General features: G+C 38.0%; 1 protein-coding gene across 10 annotated transcripts in view; it reads left to right on the top strand.

Moving 5' to 3' along the window:
• The window catches only part of LOC127837572 (uncharacterized), a 386,512-nt gene extending 366,890 nt beyond the window's left edge, over nucleotides 1–19,622 (top strand). For 6 of the 10 annotated variants that reach the window (XM_052364788.1, XM_052364782.1, XM_052364787.1 and 3 more), the window contains exon 2: nucleotides 3,947–19,622. In XM_052364788.1, the coding sequence (XP_052220748.1) occupies nucleotides 13,032–14,417 (1,386 nt within the window). In that variant the 5' untranslated portion in view covers nucleotides 3,947–13,031 and the 3' untranslated portion in view covers nucleotides 14,418–19,622. The remainder of the gene's footprint in view (nucleotides 1–3,946) is intronic. The other 4 variants (XM_052364786.1, XM_052364785.1, XM_052364783.1 and 1 more) reach the window with 4 other exon arrangements.
• The last annotated feature ends 960 nt before the right edge of the window (nucleotides 19,623–20,582 follow it).

Here is a 20,582-nt window from a genome sequence, read left to right as displayed (position 1 = left end):
TAGTCCATTATATTACACTACGATCCAGAATATGATTGAATTAAATGTGCTGCTTTTGTCCATATTAAAAAGGGATTTGGAATTGATATAATATATAAAAATGTAGTAAATGATAGGGAAAACATTTCAGCTTAAGGAGGGGAAAACTTTAATATTTTTGAAGCGGAAACCACCTGTATTTGGCTGTTTATCAGTTACCGGTAATCAGAGGGGAGAAAAATCACTGGTATGAGCTTGATATTTTAAGTTGTTAATTCCAGATAGGCAATAGCCTGTTTGAATCCTCTCTTTTATGTAGATATGTAACCTTTGTTTTTGTTTTTTAAGGTTAAACATTCTAATTAAAGTGTGTACTTATCTATTGAATTGTACTTTTTGTTTTTTATGTATGTGTTTACACAAACTTTTCATTAAAAGAATATATGCTGGCTTCAAAATGCTGGGATTTTTTAAAAATTTGGTTAATTTTTAAGCATATTAATTTGAAGTGATGAAAAGTACACTTGAGTGTATAATGCGCTTACAAAATTCACTTCCAACACTTCATAAAGTGTATCATTTGTATGACTGAAAATGCACTCAAGTGTATTAATGCGCTTAAAAATTCACTTTTAATACTGTAAGGCGTATTATTTGTATCATCGGGAATGCACTCAAGTATATTAATGCGCTTAAAAAAATCACTTTCAATTTTGTAAGGTGTATTATTTGTATCAATGGAAATGCACTCGAGTGTTTTAATGCGCTTACAAAAATTCACTTTGAATACTCAATGAAGTGTTTTATTTGTATGTCTGGAAATTCACTCAAGTGTATTAATGCTCTTAAAAAATTCTCTTTGAATACTCCATGAAGTGTATTACAAATGTATTTGTATGAGTTAAAATACACTCAAGTGTATTGATGCACTTGAAAGATTACTTTAGTTACTGATAAGTGTATTATTTGTATGCCTGAAAATGCACTCAAGTTTTTAATGCGCTTAAAAAATTCGCTTTTAATTCTGTAATGTGTATTATTTGAATGACTGGAAATGCACTCAAGTGTATTAATGCGCTTTAAAAAATTTACTTAGGATTCATGAAAAGTTCTTCATTAGTTCTTAAAAAAGGCAAAACTATTCAAATTAAAGTAATTTAAGAACTGGTACGTTTTGTATCGTGTTGGTTGATTAATTAAAATAGATAATTTTTAGCAAGAATGATGTCTGGCTGAACTTGTGCAAGTATTGTTGGTTGCCTGAAGTAAAAAAAAAGAAGCTTACAATTAGATGAAATTTACATGGTTATTATGTATAAAGAATGTAAAGATCAAGTATTTTAAGTAAAATAATAATAATCTTAAATGTTACTAACATTAATCAGTATGAAAATAAAGAATTTACAAGATAAGTATGCTAGACATTTCAATATTACTTTCAAGAATATGTATGAAACATCTAGCACAAAGGAATTCATGAATTATTCATGATGGATCCTCAAAGTCTGTCTCAGAAAAGTCATTAGAAATAATTGTTCATGAAATGTTCATCACTAAGTATTTATGGTTAGATGGAGAACTGTTCATGAACTTTGAAGTGTTCAACAATAATTCATAAACTGTTCATGAACGTCTCCTAAGAACAGTTCATGTGCAAAAGTTTGTGAACCAAGCTCAGGAACTTTTCAAGAACCGTTCATGAACAGTTCTTGATTGGCTTGAAGTGTTCATTAAATCGATCATGAACAACATTTCGCAGAGGTTACATTATGCTGTCAGGCACTCGAATAGTCGAGCGCGCTGTCCTCTGACAGCTCTTGTTTATATTTAAAATGTATGGATCCTTGCTGATTTTGCTGATCCGGCTTTTACACGTTGACATACATGTAGCAACTGCGTTCGTAAAGACAACACGAATAATCGCTTATTTTAAACATTGTATAGAGAAAAAAAGTTGTTTGCACTTCGAATGGGAAGATCACATTCACCTGATTTAATTATGAACGTCTTGAATTGGAGATCAGGAATGAACTGCAGCGACAAATTTACAAACTTCACCCAATAGTTTGGAGACGCCATTTTGGAGATGTGTATTGAAATTGACATTTTGATGATGGTGTCAATACTGACATAAGCGTGTTAAATCGTTTGTTTAAATAGTTGAGGATCAGTACATGACATTGTATACAGTTATCATTTGTCTTTACATTCTGTGCAACACTTGCGAGTGCAATTACTATATTGATATTTAAGATTTATTGTCCCCTTGATGACGTCATCTAACTTCTGTAGTGCGGACTGTGGTGATTTAAAAAAAATAAATGTTTTTGTGATTTATGACTTTAAACTAGAATAAAATATATAAGCTCTTGGTATCAAATTGTTTGTTTTGTTGAACCTGAGTCATGTTGATAGAAATTGTTGACTTTATTGCAAATCCCACGCAACTCCAAACATTTACTGATATAAGAGCTTCCTGTTGACCATGATATAAAAATATATATCAGGCAACGTTATATCAGGCAGATATCAATGCGGTGGTATGATAAACACTGATATGCACAAAAAATGCACTTCTTTAAAAACAAATGCACTTTTTGCATTAAAAGATGCACTTTGTCTTCAGAAGATACTCTTAAATTACAGTAAAATGCACTTTAAGATAATGAAAATACAGAAAAAAAAGCACTTTAATGCACTTAATTATGAAAAAAGTGCAGAAAAATACACTTTTTAATTAAAATGACGAAAAAATACACTTTTTGAAGCGTATTTTGTTAAAAAGTGCATTTATTTTTAGAAGGGTATAGTGTAGTCTATTATTTTCGCAATGCTAAAATGTGTGTTGGATTTAGTCAGACAATGGTTCCCAAACCCATCAAACATTCCATACATGGGTCATCTGTGGGAATTAGTTTCATTATTTCATAAAATGATAAATGTCAATAAACATCTACATTGATAAATAGAAAGAAGTGGATTATTTAGAGAATTCACATCAGTTACATGTACCTGCCATCTGTCAGACATTATATTCAGTGTAGTGTAAACTTGATATGAGTCATGCGCTAGCTACTGGCTGAGATAAGTTCATAACCTTTCAAGTGGCCGGTGCTTAGCATTTACAGGGAAACTTGAATTTCAAGCACAGACAACAAAAAACTTTTTTCTGTAAGTCAATATCTATATAACTTACAATCACTTAATTACACATACATATTGTTTGTATACTAAAGTGTATGTATGCCAAATTTCATTGGGAAAAATTAAATTAAATACAAACATAAATATTATAAAAAATAAATTTTTGTTTTCTGCTGTTTACACCAGTGTACAACTGAAAAGTATACATTTTGTGAGTTTGTTGTCCTTTTATACTGCTTCTCTGGTGTTAAATGTTTGTATTTTTCGTGGCCACTTGATTGGCCTAACTTAGATGGTAGAATTTCACCTCCTGTGACTGATGTTGAATACATTTCTAAAAGCAAACAACTTCAGTGCCTTCAGTGAATATCTTGGTTGAGTTCGAAAATGGTCGTGATCAATGAAAAAACATGGCCGTCAGGGGGTGGGGAAGTTTACTCTATATGTAAATAGTGAAAACATGTGAACAGTCTAGAAGGCACTTTTTTTGCCCAATCTTCATGACATTTGGTCAGAACCTTTTTTCCTGGATACAACGGTTTTGATCCATTTTGTAACATGACAGCCGGGGGGTGGGGGGGGTCATTTTCCTAAGATTTATATAGTAAAAAAGCTTATGAACACTCTTAAAGTCACTTTTTTTGGCCATCATCATGAAACTTGGTCAAAATATTGGTTTTATTGATATGTCGGACTTTGTTGGTTTTGCGTGAGCTGTACTGTACGCAAAGAAGAAAGAAATTTATGCGAGGTATACTATACATGTACATGTTTAATAATTAACTCTTTGTTAATGAACATGTTTCATATCTTTTCTTCACAGAAACCTCTAAAAAAATTGAGGGTGCACGAGCTAAAGCCTTCAAGGAAAGCAGTTGGGCAGCAATACTTGGTGTTCACGTTCTCAGACAGCTTGCAGTTTCAAATGAGATGATGATTGACTCTGGTTATGCTGATAAAACATCGGAGTGTCCCTGTGGATGTCGAACTCCACTTTGTGTTGGAGACAACAGCATTGGTAATAAGTCCTACAAAAAATAAATCAATAGGGCAATAATTTGTTTAAAGGCCGCATTTACAAGAACATAACAGTAATCACATTGTTTGTCCATTTGTCACGCTTTATATGTGGAACATCACTATTGCCTTTTTAGCTCATCTGTCATGTAGTGACATGATGAGCTATTAGTATACTTGAATGTCCATCGTCCACAATTATTTTAACAACATCTCCTCCTAAACCGCTGGGCGAATCTTGCTCAAATTTGGCTGGAATTTTACTGGCATGAAGCTCAAGTTCAAAGAATTGCATTCCATGCATAACTCTGGTTGCAAAGGCAACAGAAAGGAAAACTTTTAAAATCTTTTCTGAAACCGCACGGCATAGAGCGTAGATACTTTGCATGAAACATCATCTTGTGGACCTATTCCAAGATTGTTCAAATTATGACCCTGGGGTCAAAACTAGCTCCGCCCTTTGGACAAATGTGTTTTCCTTATATGTATATAGTGAAACTTCAAAAATGTTCTTCTCCGCAACAGGCCTAGAGCTTAGATATTTGGCATGAAACATCGTCTTGTAGACCTCTACCGAGATTGTTCAAATTATGCCCCTGGGGTCAAAATAAGCCCCGCCTTGGGGACAAATGTGTTTTCCTTATATGTATATCGTATATTCCCTTATATACACCCCTCCCCTAATCAACGCCCCCCCCCCCCCCTTTTTTGAGAAAATAAAGAAACATGACTTACCAAAAAATACGATTTTTAGCCGAAGTTTTTTGGAAAAAAAATCCGGCTTATAGATTGGTGGTGTAGGGCTGGCGGGTGTGCGTGCTCGAAAATGTTAAAGTTCTTATTATTCCCCCCTTCGAAGAAGAGGGGGTATATTGCTTTGCTCATGTCGGTCTGTCGGTCTGTCCGTCCACCAGGTGGTTGTCAGACGATAACTCAAGAACGCTTAGGCCTAGGATCATGAAACTTCATAGGTACATTGATCATGACTCACAGATGACCCCTATTGATTTTGAGGTCACTAGGTCAAAGGTCAAGGTCACGGTGACCCGAAATAGTAAAATGGTTTCCGGATGATAATTCAAGAACCCTTATGCCTAGGATCATGAAACTTGATAGGTAGATTGATCATGACTAGCAGATGACCCCTATTGATTTTCAGGTCACTAGGTCAAAGGTCAAGGTCACGGTGACCCGAAATAGTAAAATGGTTTCCGGATGATAATTCAAGAACCCTTATGCCTAGGATCATGAAACTTGATAGGTAGATTGATCATGACTGGCAGATGACCCCTATTGATTTTCAGGTCACTAGGTCAAAGGTCAAGGTCACAGTGACCCGAAATAGTAAAATGGTTTCCTGATGATAACTCAAAAAAGCTTATGGCTAGGATCATGAAACTTCATAGGTACATTGATCATGACTCGCAGATGACCCCTATTGATTTTCAGGTCACTAGGTCAAAGGTCATGGTCACAGTGACAAAAAACATATTTACAAAATGGCTGTCACTACAACTTAGAGCCCATATGGGGGGCATGCATGTTTTACAAACAGCCCTTGTTTCATTCTATAACTTCAGTATGCTTTGACCTAGAGTCTTCAAACTTGACATAAAGGTTGGTCATCACCAGCAGATGACCACTAGACATTTCAAGGTCATTCATTGGAAGGTCAAGGTCATAGTGACCTTAAATGTTAAAGTGTTAAAGTTATTGTTTAATGCTAGTGGTTTGACCTAAAGTCTTCTAACTTGTCATGAAGATTTGCCAACACCAGCAAATGACCACAGGTCATTCTAAGGCCATCCAGTTGAATGTCAAGTTCACTGTGACCTAAGATGTATAAAGGTCAAGGTTGAAGGTTAGCCAGCACCAGCAGATGACCACTGCTCATTTTAAGGTCATTTATTTTGTCCAATCATCATGAAATTTGGTCAAAACATTGGATATCTAGGACGAGTTTGAAAATTGTCATGATCAGCGGAAAAACATGTCAACTCGATATTTGGCATGCATGCGTAGCTCATGGAGCTGCACATTTGAGTGGTGAAAGGTCAAAGTCAAGGTCATCCTTCAAGGTCAAGGTCAAAGGTCAAATTTTGCAATATTGAAGATAGCAACTTGATATTTGGCATGCATGTGTATCTCATGGAGCTGCACATTTTTTAAGTCAAGTCAATACCGTACCAACAAAGATTAGCTCATAACCCTGAATATGGGTTCTGTTATCATTAGCTGATACATGTAACCCTGGATTTGGGTTCTGCTGTGATGGGGATTGGGGAGCTATATGCGAACCTTGCCGCCACAGCTGCAAATTCAGCTATTAGATAGCAGGTAACGTATTTATGACATTAAAACAAATTTTTAAAGTAAATTTCATTATAATTGTTAAATACTTACCAGCTATCAGTGAGTCCCACCTCCCAACCCGCTCTTTGCCTAATAGTGTTGTATATATTGAAAGAAGATTGAGGTTTTATGTGATTGTTTTAGCCTAGGTTACATTACACTATGTTCTGACCTAGTCTAATTTGAGTATATAGGTGGTGGCTCCCAGCTACAGAAATTTTCCAGATGAATAAACCCACCTTGGAAGGCAGTAGCTATTAGATAGCAGGTAATTATTTAATAATAAAAATGAATTTTACTAATTTTTTTTTATCCCATCTTCACCAAACTTGGTCAGAAGTTTTATCTAGATTGTCTTAAGGCCAAGTTCGAACATGGGCCATGCCAGATAAAAAACTAGGTAACGGGGTCACCTAGTACGTTTTACACATTCAGCATGATGTTGGCTCTCTAATTCAAGAAGTTTTCATCCGATCTTCACCACACTTGGTCAGAAGTTGTATCTAGATGATGTGTAGGTCAAGTTCGAACATGGGCCATGCTGGGTCAAAAACTAGTTCACGGGGGCTTTTTAAACATTGAGCATGGTGTCCGCTGTTTTTTTGTGAAGACAACATGCAAAATATTCTTTGTCAATGCGGCATGTGGGTTTTTTCGTCACGTCTGTGACAAAGCTCTAGTTATCCTGGCCAAAATGAAATAACGGAAGGGGATATAGTAATACAGTGTAGTATACGTCCATCTCTCCGGCACTTTTGTGTCCGGGGCCATATCTTGAAATTGCTTTGGCAGATTTCATTGAAACTTGTTATGAGTATATATATGGATAAGAGGATGATGCACGCCAAATGGCATTGTACACCATCTGTTAATAACGGAGTAAGGTCCATTTGTGTCTTGAAAAAATGCTTTTTAGCTCACCTGAGGTTGTGCTCATGGTGAGCTTTTTTGATCGCCTTTTGTCCGTCATCCATCGTGCGTCATGCGCCGTCAACACTTGCCTTGTTAACTCTATAGAGGCAACATTTATTGTCCTTCCAATCGTCATGAAATTTGGTCAGAAGATTGGTCTCAATGATATCTTGAATGAGATCGAAATGGTTACGTTTGCTTGAAAAGCATGGCTGCCAAGGGGCAGGGCAGTTTTACGAATATGGCTATATATAGCTACAGTAAAATCTTGTTAACACTCTAGAGACCACATTTATTGTCAAATCTTCATGAAACTTGGTCAGAAGATTCATCCCAATAATATCTTGGACGAGTTTGAAAATGATGCTGGTTGGTTGAAAAACATTGCCGCCAGGGGGCGGGGCATTTTTCCTCATATGGCTATAGTAAAACCCTGTTAACACTCTAGAGGCCACATTTATTTTCCGATCTTCATGAAACTTGCTCAGATGATTTGTCCCAATGATATCTTGGATGAGTTAACAAATGGTAACATTTGCTTGAAAAACATGGCTGGCAAGGGGCGGGGCATTTTTCCTTATATGGCTATATATGGCTATATAGTAAAATCTTGTTAACACTCTAGAGGCCACATTTATTGTCCGATCTTAATGAAACTTGGTCAGAAGATTTATCCCAATGATATCTTGGACGAGTTAGAAAATGACGCCAGTTGGTTGAAAAACATGGCGGCCAAGTGGCGGGGCATTTTTCCTTTTATGGCTATAGTAAAACCTTGTTAACACTCTAGAGGCCACATTTATTTTCTGATCTTCATGAAACGTAGTCAGAAGGTTTGTTCCAATGATATCTTGAATGAGGTTTAAAATGGTAACCTTGAAAAACATGGGTGCCAAGGGGCGGGGCATTTTTCCTTATATGGCTATATATTAGGGATGGCATCGAATTCCAAAATCAGTATTCGAATGTTCGCAAATTCATTCAATCGAATATACGAATACTCGCATAAAACGGCTGGATTGATTTTACCTTGTTATGTGTTTATTTCCTTTGGTTTGTAAGTTATATCCGTTTGCTAAATATGAGGCTGTTTATTAACGTTGTTATTGAATAATTGTATCGCTGTCGACTAATACATGACCGATACTGTGATCGGGCACAAATAGAATGAAAAACATCGTCTCATAGAATTTTAATTTTTAATGATTCCACAGATTTGTAGCAGACCGCGCATATGTTAAACTAAGTTAACACACATTACACGTTGCGGTCTGCTTATCCACAGACCGTGTAAAGTATTCCATACTGCAGAAGCGGCTGGTGGCATTTTCAGATTTGAATTATGATTACTTGATGATTGTTTAATTTATATCATCTGTTACTTTTGAGTAATTCACATATTTAAATGTCTGTTCAAACTGTGATCACAAAAACTAAATTATTATTCGCAAGTAAATTCAGGGTTTTTTTTGGCCCGATTTTATAGCCGAAATTCGGCTATGTTCCCAATCCCAAAAAGTATACTTATTTCCCAAAATGTGACAAAAAATTCCCAATTTCCAAAAAAAAAAATTTTTTTCTTTTTAGAAAGAAGTGTCTTATGCGTATTTTATCTCAATTTTAATTCAATTACATCTAACAAAGTATTTTATGATTTTGTTCTTTTAATTTTAATGATTATAAAGTGTTATATCAAATTTAGTATTTCCCTAATAAGTGGACTTTTCGTGTGGAAAAAAAGGCTAATGTATTAATTTTCCGAATTTCTTGAAAATGCCGATAAAATTCCCAATTCCAAAGCCATGGGCTATCTTCCCAAAAAGTGGAAATAAAAACTTGAAATTGAAGCCCGTAATTGGTACCTTATTGACAAACAACAGTTCGGGCCCTTTCTTATAGCAAGTATATTGCATTGCGCGATTTGAGTAATTCACACATTTTAATGGCTGTACATACTGTGATCACAAAACTTAATTATTATTCGCCAGTCAATTGAAACCGTTAATTGGCACCCCATTGGCAAACAACAGTCGGGGCCTTTCTTAAAGTGTGTATATTGGATTGTGCAATCAACACTGATACGGGACGCGTTATCAGTTTGACATGAAGAGCGTCACGGCAAACATGTTACTCCCAGGTGATTTCGTTGCTTTTTAGTAACCGGTTCGCAGGTCATTAAATATTGGTGAAATTACGTTTGGAAAAAACGCGAATATGCAAATATCATTTTTATTAGCCGGATTTTTTTCGAAAAAATCTCGGCTTATAGATTGATGTTGTCGGGCGGGCGGGCGGGCGGGGTGGCGGCGTGCTCGAAAATGTTAAAGTTCTTATTTCATGGTATAACTTTGGTATGCTTGGACCTAGAGTCTTCAAACTTGACATGAAGGTTGGCCAGGATTAACAGATGACCACTGGTCATTTCAAGGTCATTCATTTGAAGGTCAAGGTCACTGTGACCTTCAATATAAAAAATGTTAAAGTTGTTATAACTTTGGTATGCTTGGACCTAGAGTCTTGAAACTTGACATGAAGGTTGGCCATAACTAGTTAGTAACCACTGGTCATTTCAATGTCATTCATTTGAAGGTCAAGGTCACTGTGACCTTGAATGTAAAAATGTTAAAGTTCTTATTTCATGGTATAACTTTGGTATGCTTGGACCTAGAGTCTTCAAACTTGACATGAAGGTTGGCCAGGATTAACAGATGACCACTGGTCATTTCAAGGTCATTCATTTAAAGGTGAAGGTCACTGTGACCTTCAATATAAAAATGTTAAAGTTGTTATAACTTTGGTATGCTTGGACCTAGAGTCTTGAAACTTGACATGAAGGTTGGCCAGAACTAGTAAGTAACCACTGGACATTTCAAGGTCATTCATTTGAAGGTCAAGGTCACTGTGACCTTGAATGTAAAAATGTTAAAGTTGTTATAACTTTGGTATGCTTGGACCTAGAGTCTTGAAACTTGACATGAAGGTTGGCCAGAACTAGTAAGTAACCACTGGACATTTCAAGGTCATATTTGTGACCTTAAATGTTATTGTTGTTCATGTATATGCATGCATTCAAAACATAACACAAGGTTTGCTCATGCCTTGAAAAGTACTTACATTTCATTTTGACCTTTGAACAATATTTCAGTAATTTAAGTATTGCATTGACAAAAACACGAAAGGTACTTTCCTGTCATTTAAATCAAAAATCCGGCTTCAATGCGGTCATCTCCGACCGCGGAACTCTTGTTATTGGAATGCTATGCTGACCATTCAATCGAATATTCGAATAATTTTGCCATCCCTACTATATATGGCTATAGTAAAATCTTGTTAGCACTCTAGAGGCCACATTTATTGTCCAATCCTCATGAAACTTGGTCAGAAGATTCAGCCCAATAATATCTTGGATGAGTTCCAAAATGATGGCGGTTGATTGAAAAATATGGCCACCAGGGGTAGGGGCATTGTTCCTTATATGGCTATAGTAAAACCTTTTTAACACTCTAAGAGTCCACATTTATTTTTTCAAACTTCATGAAACTTGGTCAGAAGATTTGTCCCAATGATTTCTTGGATGAGTTTGAAAATGGTAACCTTTGCTTGTAAAACATGGCTGCCAATGGGCGGGTCATTTTTAGCTCCTCTGGCCAGAGGCCAGCGGGGCTATGTCATGGTCCTGTGTCCGTTGTGCGTGCGTCCTTGCATCCGTGCATCTGTCTGTGCATTAACTTTTTCTTTAAACATCTTCTTCTCCTAAACTACTGGTCCAATTCTGATGAAATTTCTCAGGAATGTTCCTGGGGTGAACCTCTTTCGAATTTGTTCAAATTATGCCCCTGGGGTCAAATTTGACCCTGCCATGGGGGGTCAAAAAATTGAAAATTTGCTTATATAAGGCCTATTTTGTGAAAACTTTAAAAATCTTCTCATCCATAACCATTGGGCCTAGGGCTACCAAATTTGGTATGTAGTGACATTTTATAGTCCTCTTGTCACCTACTGCTCGAGAAATCTTAGAACGCAGATTGACTATATCCTCTACCCAAAGAGGTATCGCAGAGCAATCACCAATGTGAAGGTAATTCCAACTGAGGAGTGTGTCCAACAACATAATCTTGTTGTTTGAAATATCACTATTTTCATCCCCAAAGTAAACAAACGCAAATTCACCCCTCGCATTCGCACTTGGAAGCTGAGGGATAAGGCTGTGGCAGACAAGTTCCGTGATGCCTTCACTGAAAAAGTCGTTACTGGCGATGTCAACCTTGCCAACACTGTTGAAGAGGTTTGGATGAGGATAAAGAACCCCCTGCTTGAAACAGCAAGAGAATTTTGTGGTTTCTCCAAAAACCACCAGTGGAAGAAGGAAACCTGGTGGTGGGACAGTGATGTTGAAGTTGCGGTGAAGTTGAAGCGAACCCGCTACAAAACATTCAAAGCACTGGATAAAGCTGGCCGTACCATTGAGGCTAACGTTGCCAAAGCTGCCTATTGCGAGGCTAAACGTGCTTCTAAGCAAGCTGTCTGGTTAGCCAAGTCCAAGTCTGAAAAAGAGAAATTCGCGAACCTCTCTCCATACGATGGAGGCATCTTCAAGCTGGCCAAGCAAATGGACAGGACAAACCAAGATGTTGTTGGTGAGAAATGTGTTCGAAATGATGCGGGTGAACTGTCCCTCAGTGATGATGAGAAAATGAAAGCCTGGGTATATTCAAAGCTACTAAACGTTGAGTTTGAGTGGCCCAGTGAGCTACTTCCTGAAGTTGCTCCTGTGGAAGGGCCTCCTCCACCAGTCACAGTAGAACAAATTCGCAAAGCCCTCTGCAAGATTAAATGCGGCAAAGCCGCTGGACCATCAGGTGTGATTGCCGAGATGTTGAAAGCAGCTGGTGAGGAGGGAACATAAATGCTGAGACAGCTGACTGAGGTCGTTTTCAGCAATGGTGTGATCCCCAAGGACTGGGAGGAGAGCCACATCCTTAACCTTTACAAAGGTAATGGAGAGGCTCTAGACAGAGGAAATTACCGTGGGTTAAAGCAGGGCTCGAATTTAATTTTTTTTTCTACTTGCAAAACATTGCGAGCAGCTTTAATACCGACTCGCAAAATCAAAAACATTCTCGCAAATTTTGCTGGACACATAATTTAATATCGTTTTTTTTATTCAACAGTTAACTTTGCTTTATCTATCGTATTGTTATTTCCATCTGTGGGCAAAAAGAAACTACATGTTATTTTTCGCTTCGACGCCATGTATGTTCAAGTTCAATGAACACGTGTGAATTAGTCGACTGTTTAACGTTCTTTGTACCAATACCATCCTCGTATCTGTACTATAAGTATACCAGTCTATATACAAGGTGCGCGTTTCTGCATACGGGTATTAGGACGTTCTATGACCTATGGTTTAGCGTTCAGGACGTCGAACGCATTTAGCAATAATACTGTTTTTTTTTCACTATTTCTCTACTCGCAAAAAATTACTAGTGGCTGAAAACTTAACTCGCAATCGGTATTTTTCACTCGCATTTTGCGAGTGTGCGAGTGTTAATTTCGAGCCCTGGTTAAAGCTTACGGACCAGACGATGAAACTGATTTAGCGTGTGCTTGACACCCACATACGCGAGATGGTCGATATCGATGGTATGCAGTTTGGTTTTGTTCCTGGTAGAGGTATGACTGATGCAATCTTCATCATACGCCAGCTACAGGAAAAATACAATGCAGCAAACAAGCCACTGTATATTGCCTTTGTCGACCTTGAGAAAGCATTTGATAGAGTTCCAAGAAAGGTCCTCTGGTGGGCTCTGAGGAGTCTAGGGGTTGAGGAATGGGCAGTTCGTGTCATACAGGGTATGTACACAGGCGCCAGGTGCCGTGAGCGTGTCAACGGACAATATAGCGAGGAATTTGGAGTCGAAGTAGGGGTGCATCAGGGTTCTGTTCTTAGTCCCCTGCTTTTCATCCTAGTGCTTGAGGCTCTGTCGAGGGAATTGTGCGCCGGGGTTCCATTGGAGCTCTTCTACGCTGATGATCTTGCTGTGATCGCGGACTCACTGGAGGAGTGTCTCTCCAGATTGAAAGGTTGGAAGGATGGAATGGAAAGCAAGGGGCTGAGGGTCAATATGAAGAAGACAAAGCTCTTGATCACCGGCCCTGGACTGAATCTTCTGCGCGATGCGGGAGCATATCCCTGTGCGGTATGTAGGAGTGGAGTGGGAGTGAACTCGATTGAGTGTACCCAGTGCAAACTGTGGGTGCACAAAAAGTGCAGTGGCATCAAGGGAAGAATCACCAGCAACCCGGACTACGTTTGCCCGAGATGCATGGACCAAGCACGCCCAATTGATGGAAGACCTGTTACCCAGGTGGTCATTGATGGCTCACAGCTTGATGTTGAGGCCAGCTTCTGCTATCTGGATGACACGCTATGTGCTGGGGGAGGCTGCGAACTTGCCATCATCACCCGATGCTGCATTGCCTGGGGAAAGTTTAAGAAGCTCCTACCAATACTGACGTCGAAGCATGTTTCCCTTAAAATCCGTGGCAACGTGTTCAATGCTTGTGTCCGTTCTGCCATGTTACATGGTAGTGAAGCGTGGGCACCATCCGCTTCTGATCTACAACGACTTCGTAGAGACGACAGAGCAATGGCCCGCTGGATTTGCAGCATCAAACCTGACGACGGAGTCCACACTGACATGCTGTATGGCAAACTAGGGATACCAGAAGTCACTGCATCACTGAGAGCCAGGCGCCTGAGGTGGTATGGGCATGTCGAGCGTGCCACCTCTTGCATCAATTCAATCTCGAAGATGGCCATTCCTGGTGCTAGAGGTAGAGGGAGACCAAGAAAATCGTGGTCTGACTGTATTAAGGATGACCTGCACACCTGTGGCTTGGGTGACACTGACCCACAGAACAGAGGAGCGTGGAAATCAGGGGTTAGACGCTCTAGCCGCCTGCTGCCTACCCCAACTACTGGGACTAATCCCGCAGCAGATGACAAATAAACTCTGGATCAAGTCAAGTCAAGTTTCTTCAAATTATGCCCCTGGGGTCAAATTTGACCCTGCCCTGGGGGGTCAGAAAATTGAAAATTTGCTTATATAAGGCCTATTTTGTGAAAACTTTAAAAATCTTCTCGTCCATAACCATTGGGTCTAGGGCTACACAATTTGGTATGTAGTGACATCTTATAGTCCTCTACCAAGTTTCTTCAAATTATGCCCCTGGGGTCAAATTTGACCCTGCCCCGGGGGTCAAAAAATTGAACATATGCTAATAGTCCTCTACCAAGTTTGTTCAAATTAAGCCCCTTTGATCAGATTTGATCGTTCCCCAGGGGTCACAAAATTGAACATGTGCTTATATTGGGCCCATTTTGTGCAAACTTTAAAAATCTATTTGTGCATAACCATTGGGCCTATTTCTACCAAATTCGGTATTTAGTGACATCTTATAGTTTTCTACCTAGTTTGTTCAAATTATGCCCCTGGGGAAAAATTTGACCCTGCCCTGGGGGTCACAAAAATGAACATATGCTTAAATAAGGCCTATTTTGTGCAAACTTTAAAAATCTTCTTGTTCATAATTATAGAGCCTAGGGCTACTAAATTTGGTGTGTAGTGATATCTAATAGTCCTCTACCAAATTTGTTCAAATTATTCCCCTGGGCTCAAATTTGACCCTGCCCCGAGGGTCACAAAACTGAACATATGACGTTTACCAGGGAAGATTACTGCGGCCGTGTATCTGTGACCAACAACAACAACAACAACATCTTGTAAACATTAGATAAAACCCTGTCATTTAGTGCCATTTTAGATCAGATGGTGACTGCTTACAAAGGAATTGAAGTAAGAAAAAGTGATATGAATGTTTTTCTTATTAACTGAAAAAGTCAGGTTTTATTTAAATATGTCATAAGTGACATATATCCGAATAAAAATATTTCGGATGACATGTTAATTTCATGTCTTTTTTGTAGTGTTGAAACCAGTTTAATAATATCTTATTGAATTTTAAAACACAACTTCCATGAACATAATTATTTAAAGAAAAGTCAATGATACTGCATGGTAAACTCAAACTTTGTATCCAAGAGAAGGTGTTGGAATTAATGAAGTGCAATGTTCTTTCAGCAGTTGCGTAAATTTCGGACATAAAATTCGGATGCGGATTTTGTAACAGGACAAACTAATGTGTAAATTTCTGTACAAATAAATATTCTTTGAAAACTAAAGACTGCATTTTGAATAAAGCATTTATTGACTAGAATAAATGTCAATGAAACAGAACATTAACAAAAATAACAGTCATGAACGTTTCAGACACTTTCCGCAGTTGCGTAAATTTCGGACATAAAATTCGGATGCGATTTTAGTAACAGAAAAAACTTTGAGTTGGCGGTTAAAAACAGGGTCCGTTGGGTAACCGGAAACAAGACTTCTTTTTTTTTAGACCTTAATAATATGTTGGTTGAGTTCAAAAGTGGTTCCAGTCCGTTGAAAAACATGGCCGCCAGTGGGCGGGGCAGTTTTCCTTATTTGGCTATAGAGAAACCTTGTAAACACTCTAGAAGTCACAATTTTTGCCCAATCATCATGAAAGTTGGTCAAAACATTGGTTTTATTGAAATCCCTGACGAGTTCGAAAATGGTCCAGATCGGTGAAAAAACATGGCCGCCAGTGGGCGGGGCATTTTTCTCTATATGTATATAGTGAAAACATGTGAACACTCTAGAAGTCATATTTTTGGCCAAATTTTCATTAAATTTGGTCAGAACATTTGTTTCCTTGATATGAGAGTAGAGTTCAAAAATGGTTCTGGTCAGTTGAATAACATGGCTGCCAGGGGGGGGGGCAGTTTTCCTTATTTGGCTAGAGAAAAACCTTGTAAACACTCAAGAAGTCACAATTTTTGCCCAATCATCATGAAAAATGGTCAAAACATGTTTTATTGATATCTTGGAAGAGTTCAAAAATGGTCCAGATTGGTGAAACAATATGGCCGCAAGTGGGTGGGGCATTATTCTCTATATGTATATAGTGAAAACATGTGAACACTCTAGAAGTCACATTTTTGGCCCAATTTTCATGAAATTTGGTCAGAACATTTGTTTACTTGATATGAGAGTTGAGTGTGAAAATGGTCCCAGTTAGTTCAATAACATGGCTGCCAGGGGGGGGGGGGCAGTTTTCCTTATTTGGCTATAGAGAAACCTTGTAAACACACTAGAAGTCACAATTTTTGCCCAATCATCATGAAAGTTGGTCAAAACATTGGTTTTATTGATATCTCGGACGAGTTCGAAAATGGTCCAGATCGGTAAAAAAACATGGCCGCCAGTGGGCGGGGTATTTTTCTCTATATGTATATAGTGAAAACATGTGAACACTCTAGAAGTCACATTTTTGGCCCAATTTTCATGAAATTTGGTCAGAACATTTGTTTCCTTGATTTGAGTGTAGAGTTCGAAAATGGTTCTGGTCAGTTGAATAACATGGCTGCCGGGGGGGGGGGGAGTTTTCCTTATTTGGCTATAGAGAAACCTTGTAAACACTCTAGAATACACAATTTTTGCCCAATCATCATGAAAGTTGGTCAAAACATTGGTTTTATTGATATCTCGGACAAGTATGAAAATGGTCCAGATTGGTGAAAAAGCATGGCCGCCAGTGGGCGGGGCATTTTTCTCTATATTTATATAGTGAAAACATGTGAACACTCTAGAAGTCACATTTTTGGCCCAATTTTCATGAAATTTGGTTTAAATGTTTTCCTAAATGATATGTTGGTTGAGTTCAAAAGTGGCTCCGGCCCGTTGAAAAACATGGCCGCCAGTGGGCGGGGCAGTTTTCCTTATTTGGCTATAGAGAAACATTGTAAACGCTCTTAAATTCACAATTTTTGCCCAATCATGAAAGTTGGTCAAAACATTGGTTTTTAGCTCACCTGAGCGATAGCTCGGGGTGAGCTATTGTGATCACTCACCGTCCGGCGTCCGTCTGTCTGTCTCTCTGTAAACAATTTGTAAACATCTTCTTCTACTAAACCATTGAGCCAATTTCAACTTAATTTCATTTGGAGCATCCCTAGGTCATGGGACAAAAGAATTGTTAAAAAAAATTTGATCACATAATTAAGATGGCCGCCATGACCATAGATGGTAAAAACCTTAAAAAATCTTCTTGTCAGAAACCGCTCATCAGATTTTCAAAAAATTTCACAGGGATGACCTTTGAAGGCTCCCCTGAAAAAGTTGTTCAAAGAAATTTGATTCGTCAAAAAACATGGCCGCAGGAGCTCGTTGAACTTTGCATGTTTATTCGTTTTTGCCTATTTTGTGAAAACTTTCAAAAATCTTCCACATTTTTTGTCCGATCCTTTCCAAATTTGCACAGTGTCTTTATATCAATGAGGACACGAACCCTACAAAAAATGAGCATTATTGGTCCATGAAGTACAGAATTACCTCCCCTTGAATTGAGAAAATGGTGTTTATGCAATAAAGTCCAAATTTTTCATCCAATTCTTTCCAAACTTGCACAGTGTCTTCATATCAATGAAAACTCGAGCCCTGTCGAAAATGAGCAACATCGGACCATTAAGTCCAGAATTATCTCTTGAGATGGCAGATTTAGAAATATTTATAGTGTACTCTTTTTTCCAATTAATAGTGCTATTACAGTAAAGGATTTGCTGGCTACAGGCCAGGTTTCTCTGACACGATTCTCTTCTGATGGCTTTGCTGCAGACCACATAAACTCTTAACTCTGGAACAGTTAATTCTTTCTGCAAATGTTTGTGACTGTGGAAATCATTGAAATAAAAGGAGAAATTGCTGAAATTAGCATTTTCTCCTTTCATCACAATGATTCCTACCCTATTAAATCAGTTTCTTCTTATTCCATTATAATTTAATTTGTCGTCTGCAACCTCTTTCAATTTGGAAAAGGGTTAACTACCAGAAATCAATTAATGCTGTAGTTTTGTTGATGAGAAATTATTTTTCCTTTAAAATGGGAGGTGATTATTGCTTAGGAAATTGCTCTGGTAGGGTTGAATCATTGTGGGAAATTGAGAAATTGTTCAGTCCAAAATATGTTGATTGGTAAAAGGATTTATCCTTATGCAAACATGGGTTGCCTGTTTAGTCGATGATATCTTGTCAATTTTGAGAAAACGGAGGAATCTCTTCAAAACAAGCAAAAATTCCTTTTATCTCAATGTTTAAGTTTTTAGTGTACCTGAGCAGATCATATTCTCCTAAACCATTGAGCCAATTTCAACCAAATTTCATGTGGAGCATTCCTACGTCACGAAAAAAAAATATTGTTAAAAAAAATATTGTTAAAAAAAAATTTGGTCACATAACCAAGCTGGCCGCCATGCCCATATATGGTCAATACCTTAACAAATCTTCTTGTCAGAAAGGGCTCGTCGGATTTTCAATTTTTTTTACAAGGATGATCCTTAAAGGCTCCCCTAAAAATTTGGTCAAGAAAATTTGTTTCTTGTCAATTACCATTGGGCCTAAGGCTATTAAATTTGTTCAGGTGAGTGATTCAGGGCCAATGTGGCCCTTGTATTGATATGTCGGATGAGTTCGAAAATGGTCCAGATCGGTGAAAAAACATGGTCGCCAGTTGGCGGGGCATTTTTCTATATATGTACATGTGAACACTCTAGAAGTCACATTTTTGGCCCAATTTTCATGAAATTTGGTCAGCATATTTTTTGCCTTGATACGAGAGTTGAGTTCAAAAATGGTTCCGGTCAGTTGAAAAACATGGCTGCTGGGGGGGGGGGCAGTTTTTTATATTTATATAGTAAAAAAAGCTTGTGAACACTCAAGAAGTCACATTATTTGCCCAATCATCATGAAACTTGGTGAAAAGATTTGTTTTATATATATCTCAGATGAGTTCCCAAATGGTCCAGATTGGTAAAAAAACATGGCCGCAAGGGGGTGGGGCAGTTTTCTTTATGTTACTAGAGAGAAACCTTGTGATTGAACACTATTGAAGTCACATTTTTTGCCTAATCATCGTGAAACTTAGTCAATACATTGGTTTTATTGATTTCTCTGACAAGTGGAAAATTGCTCAGATTGGTGAAACACACTTTTTAGCTCACCTGATTGCTCAGGCGAGGTTTTTTAAGGATTGGTCTTTGTCTGCCGTCCGTCCACATTTAGTTTGTAAACACTCTAGCATTCACATTTCTTAAGCATTCTTATCAAAGTTGCTAAAGATCTCGGTCAAGTTTGATTATGAGCAAAATCACATAATTAATGCCATAATTATTGCCCTTAGATTGTCCAAATGTTCATTATATTATACAAAATCTTTGTAAACACTCTAGAGGTCACAATTTTTTTTTAGATTTTATGAATCTTGGTCGAAATATTTATTTTTGTTAGCAATTACGTTTGATGTTTGGCAAGGGGGGTCAACTCAAAATATAGGTAACCAGGTCAAATCTACAAAAACAATAGCACTCATACGCCGAGGTTTGGTTCAATAATGATGAAACTTGACCAGGATGTTTGTTCTGGACAATATCTAGGTCAAGTTTGACATTTGGTACAGATTGAATGAACCGACTCCTCTCAGGTGAGCAAACTTGGGTCATCTTGGCCCTCTTGTTTACAGTTTCTCATGGCGCCTTCAATACTTTACCAATCTCTTTCATATTTGGCATGTAGGTACCTTGCATGGACCTCTACCTTTTGATGAGGTTTGTGGTCACTGGGTTCAAGGTCAAGGTCACCGAGGCTAATAATAGATTTCCGTCACACTTTTGTTACAGTTTCTCATAGCGCCTTCAATACTTTACCGATTTCTTTCATAATTGGCATGTAGGTACTTTGCATGGACCTCTACCTTTTGATGAGGTTTGAGGTCACTGGGTTCAAGGTCAAGGTCACCGAGGCTAATAATAGATTTTTTTAGGTGGTTATTAACACAAAGATTGACAAAGCGCATCATCGGGGAGCATACATCAGTTTCACTGACATTCTTGTTCCTTATATGGCTATAGTAAAACCTTGTTAACACTCTAGAGGTCACATTTATTTTCTGATCATCATGAAACTTGGTCAGAAGATTTGTCACAATGATATCTTGGATGAGATCGAAAATGATTTTGGTTGCTTTAAAAACATGGCACC

Source organism: Dreissena polymorpha, chromosome 7 (genome assembly GCF_020536995.1).
Source record: "Dreissena polymorpha isolate Duluth1 chromosome 7, UMN_Dpol_1.0, whole genome shotgun sequence".
Classification (NCBI taxonomy): domain Eukaryota; kingdom Metazoa; phylum Mollusca; class Bivalvia; order Myida; family Dreissenidae; genus Dreissena; species Dreissena polymorpha.
The sequence above is the reverse complement of the archived record's forward strand: the minus strand, read 5'-3'. Positions and strand labels throughout refer to the sequence as shown.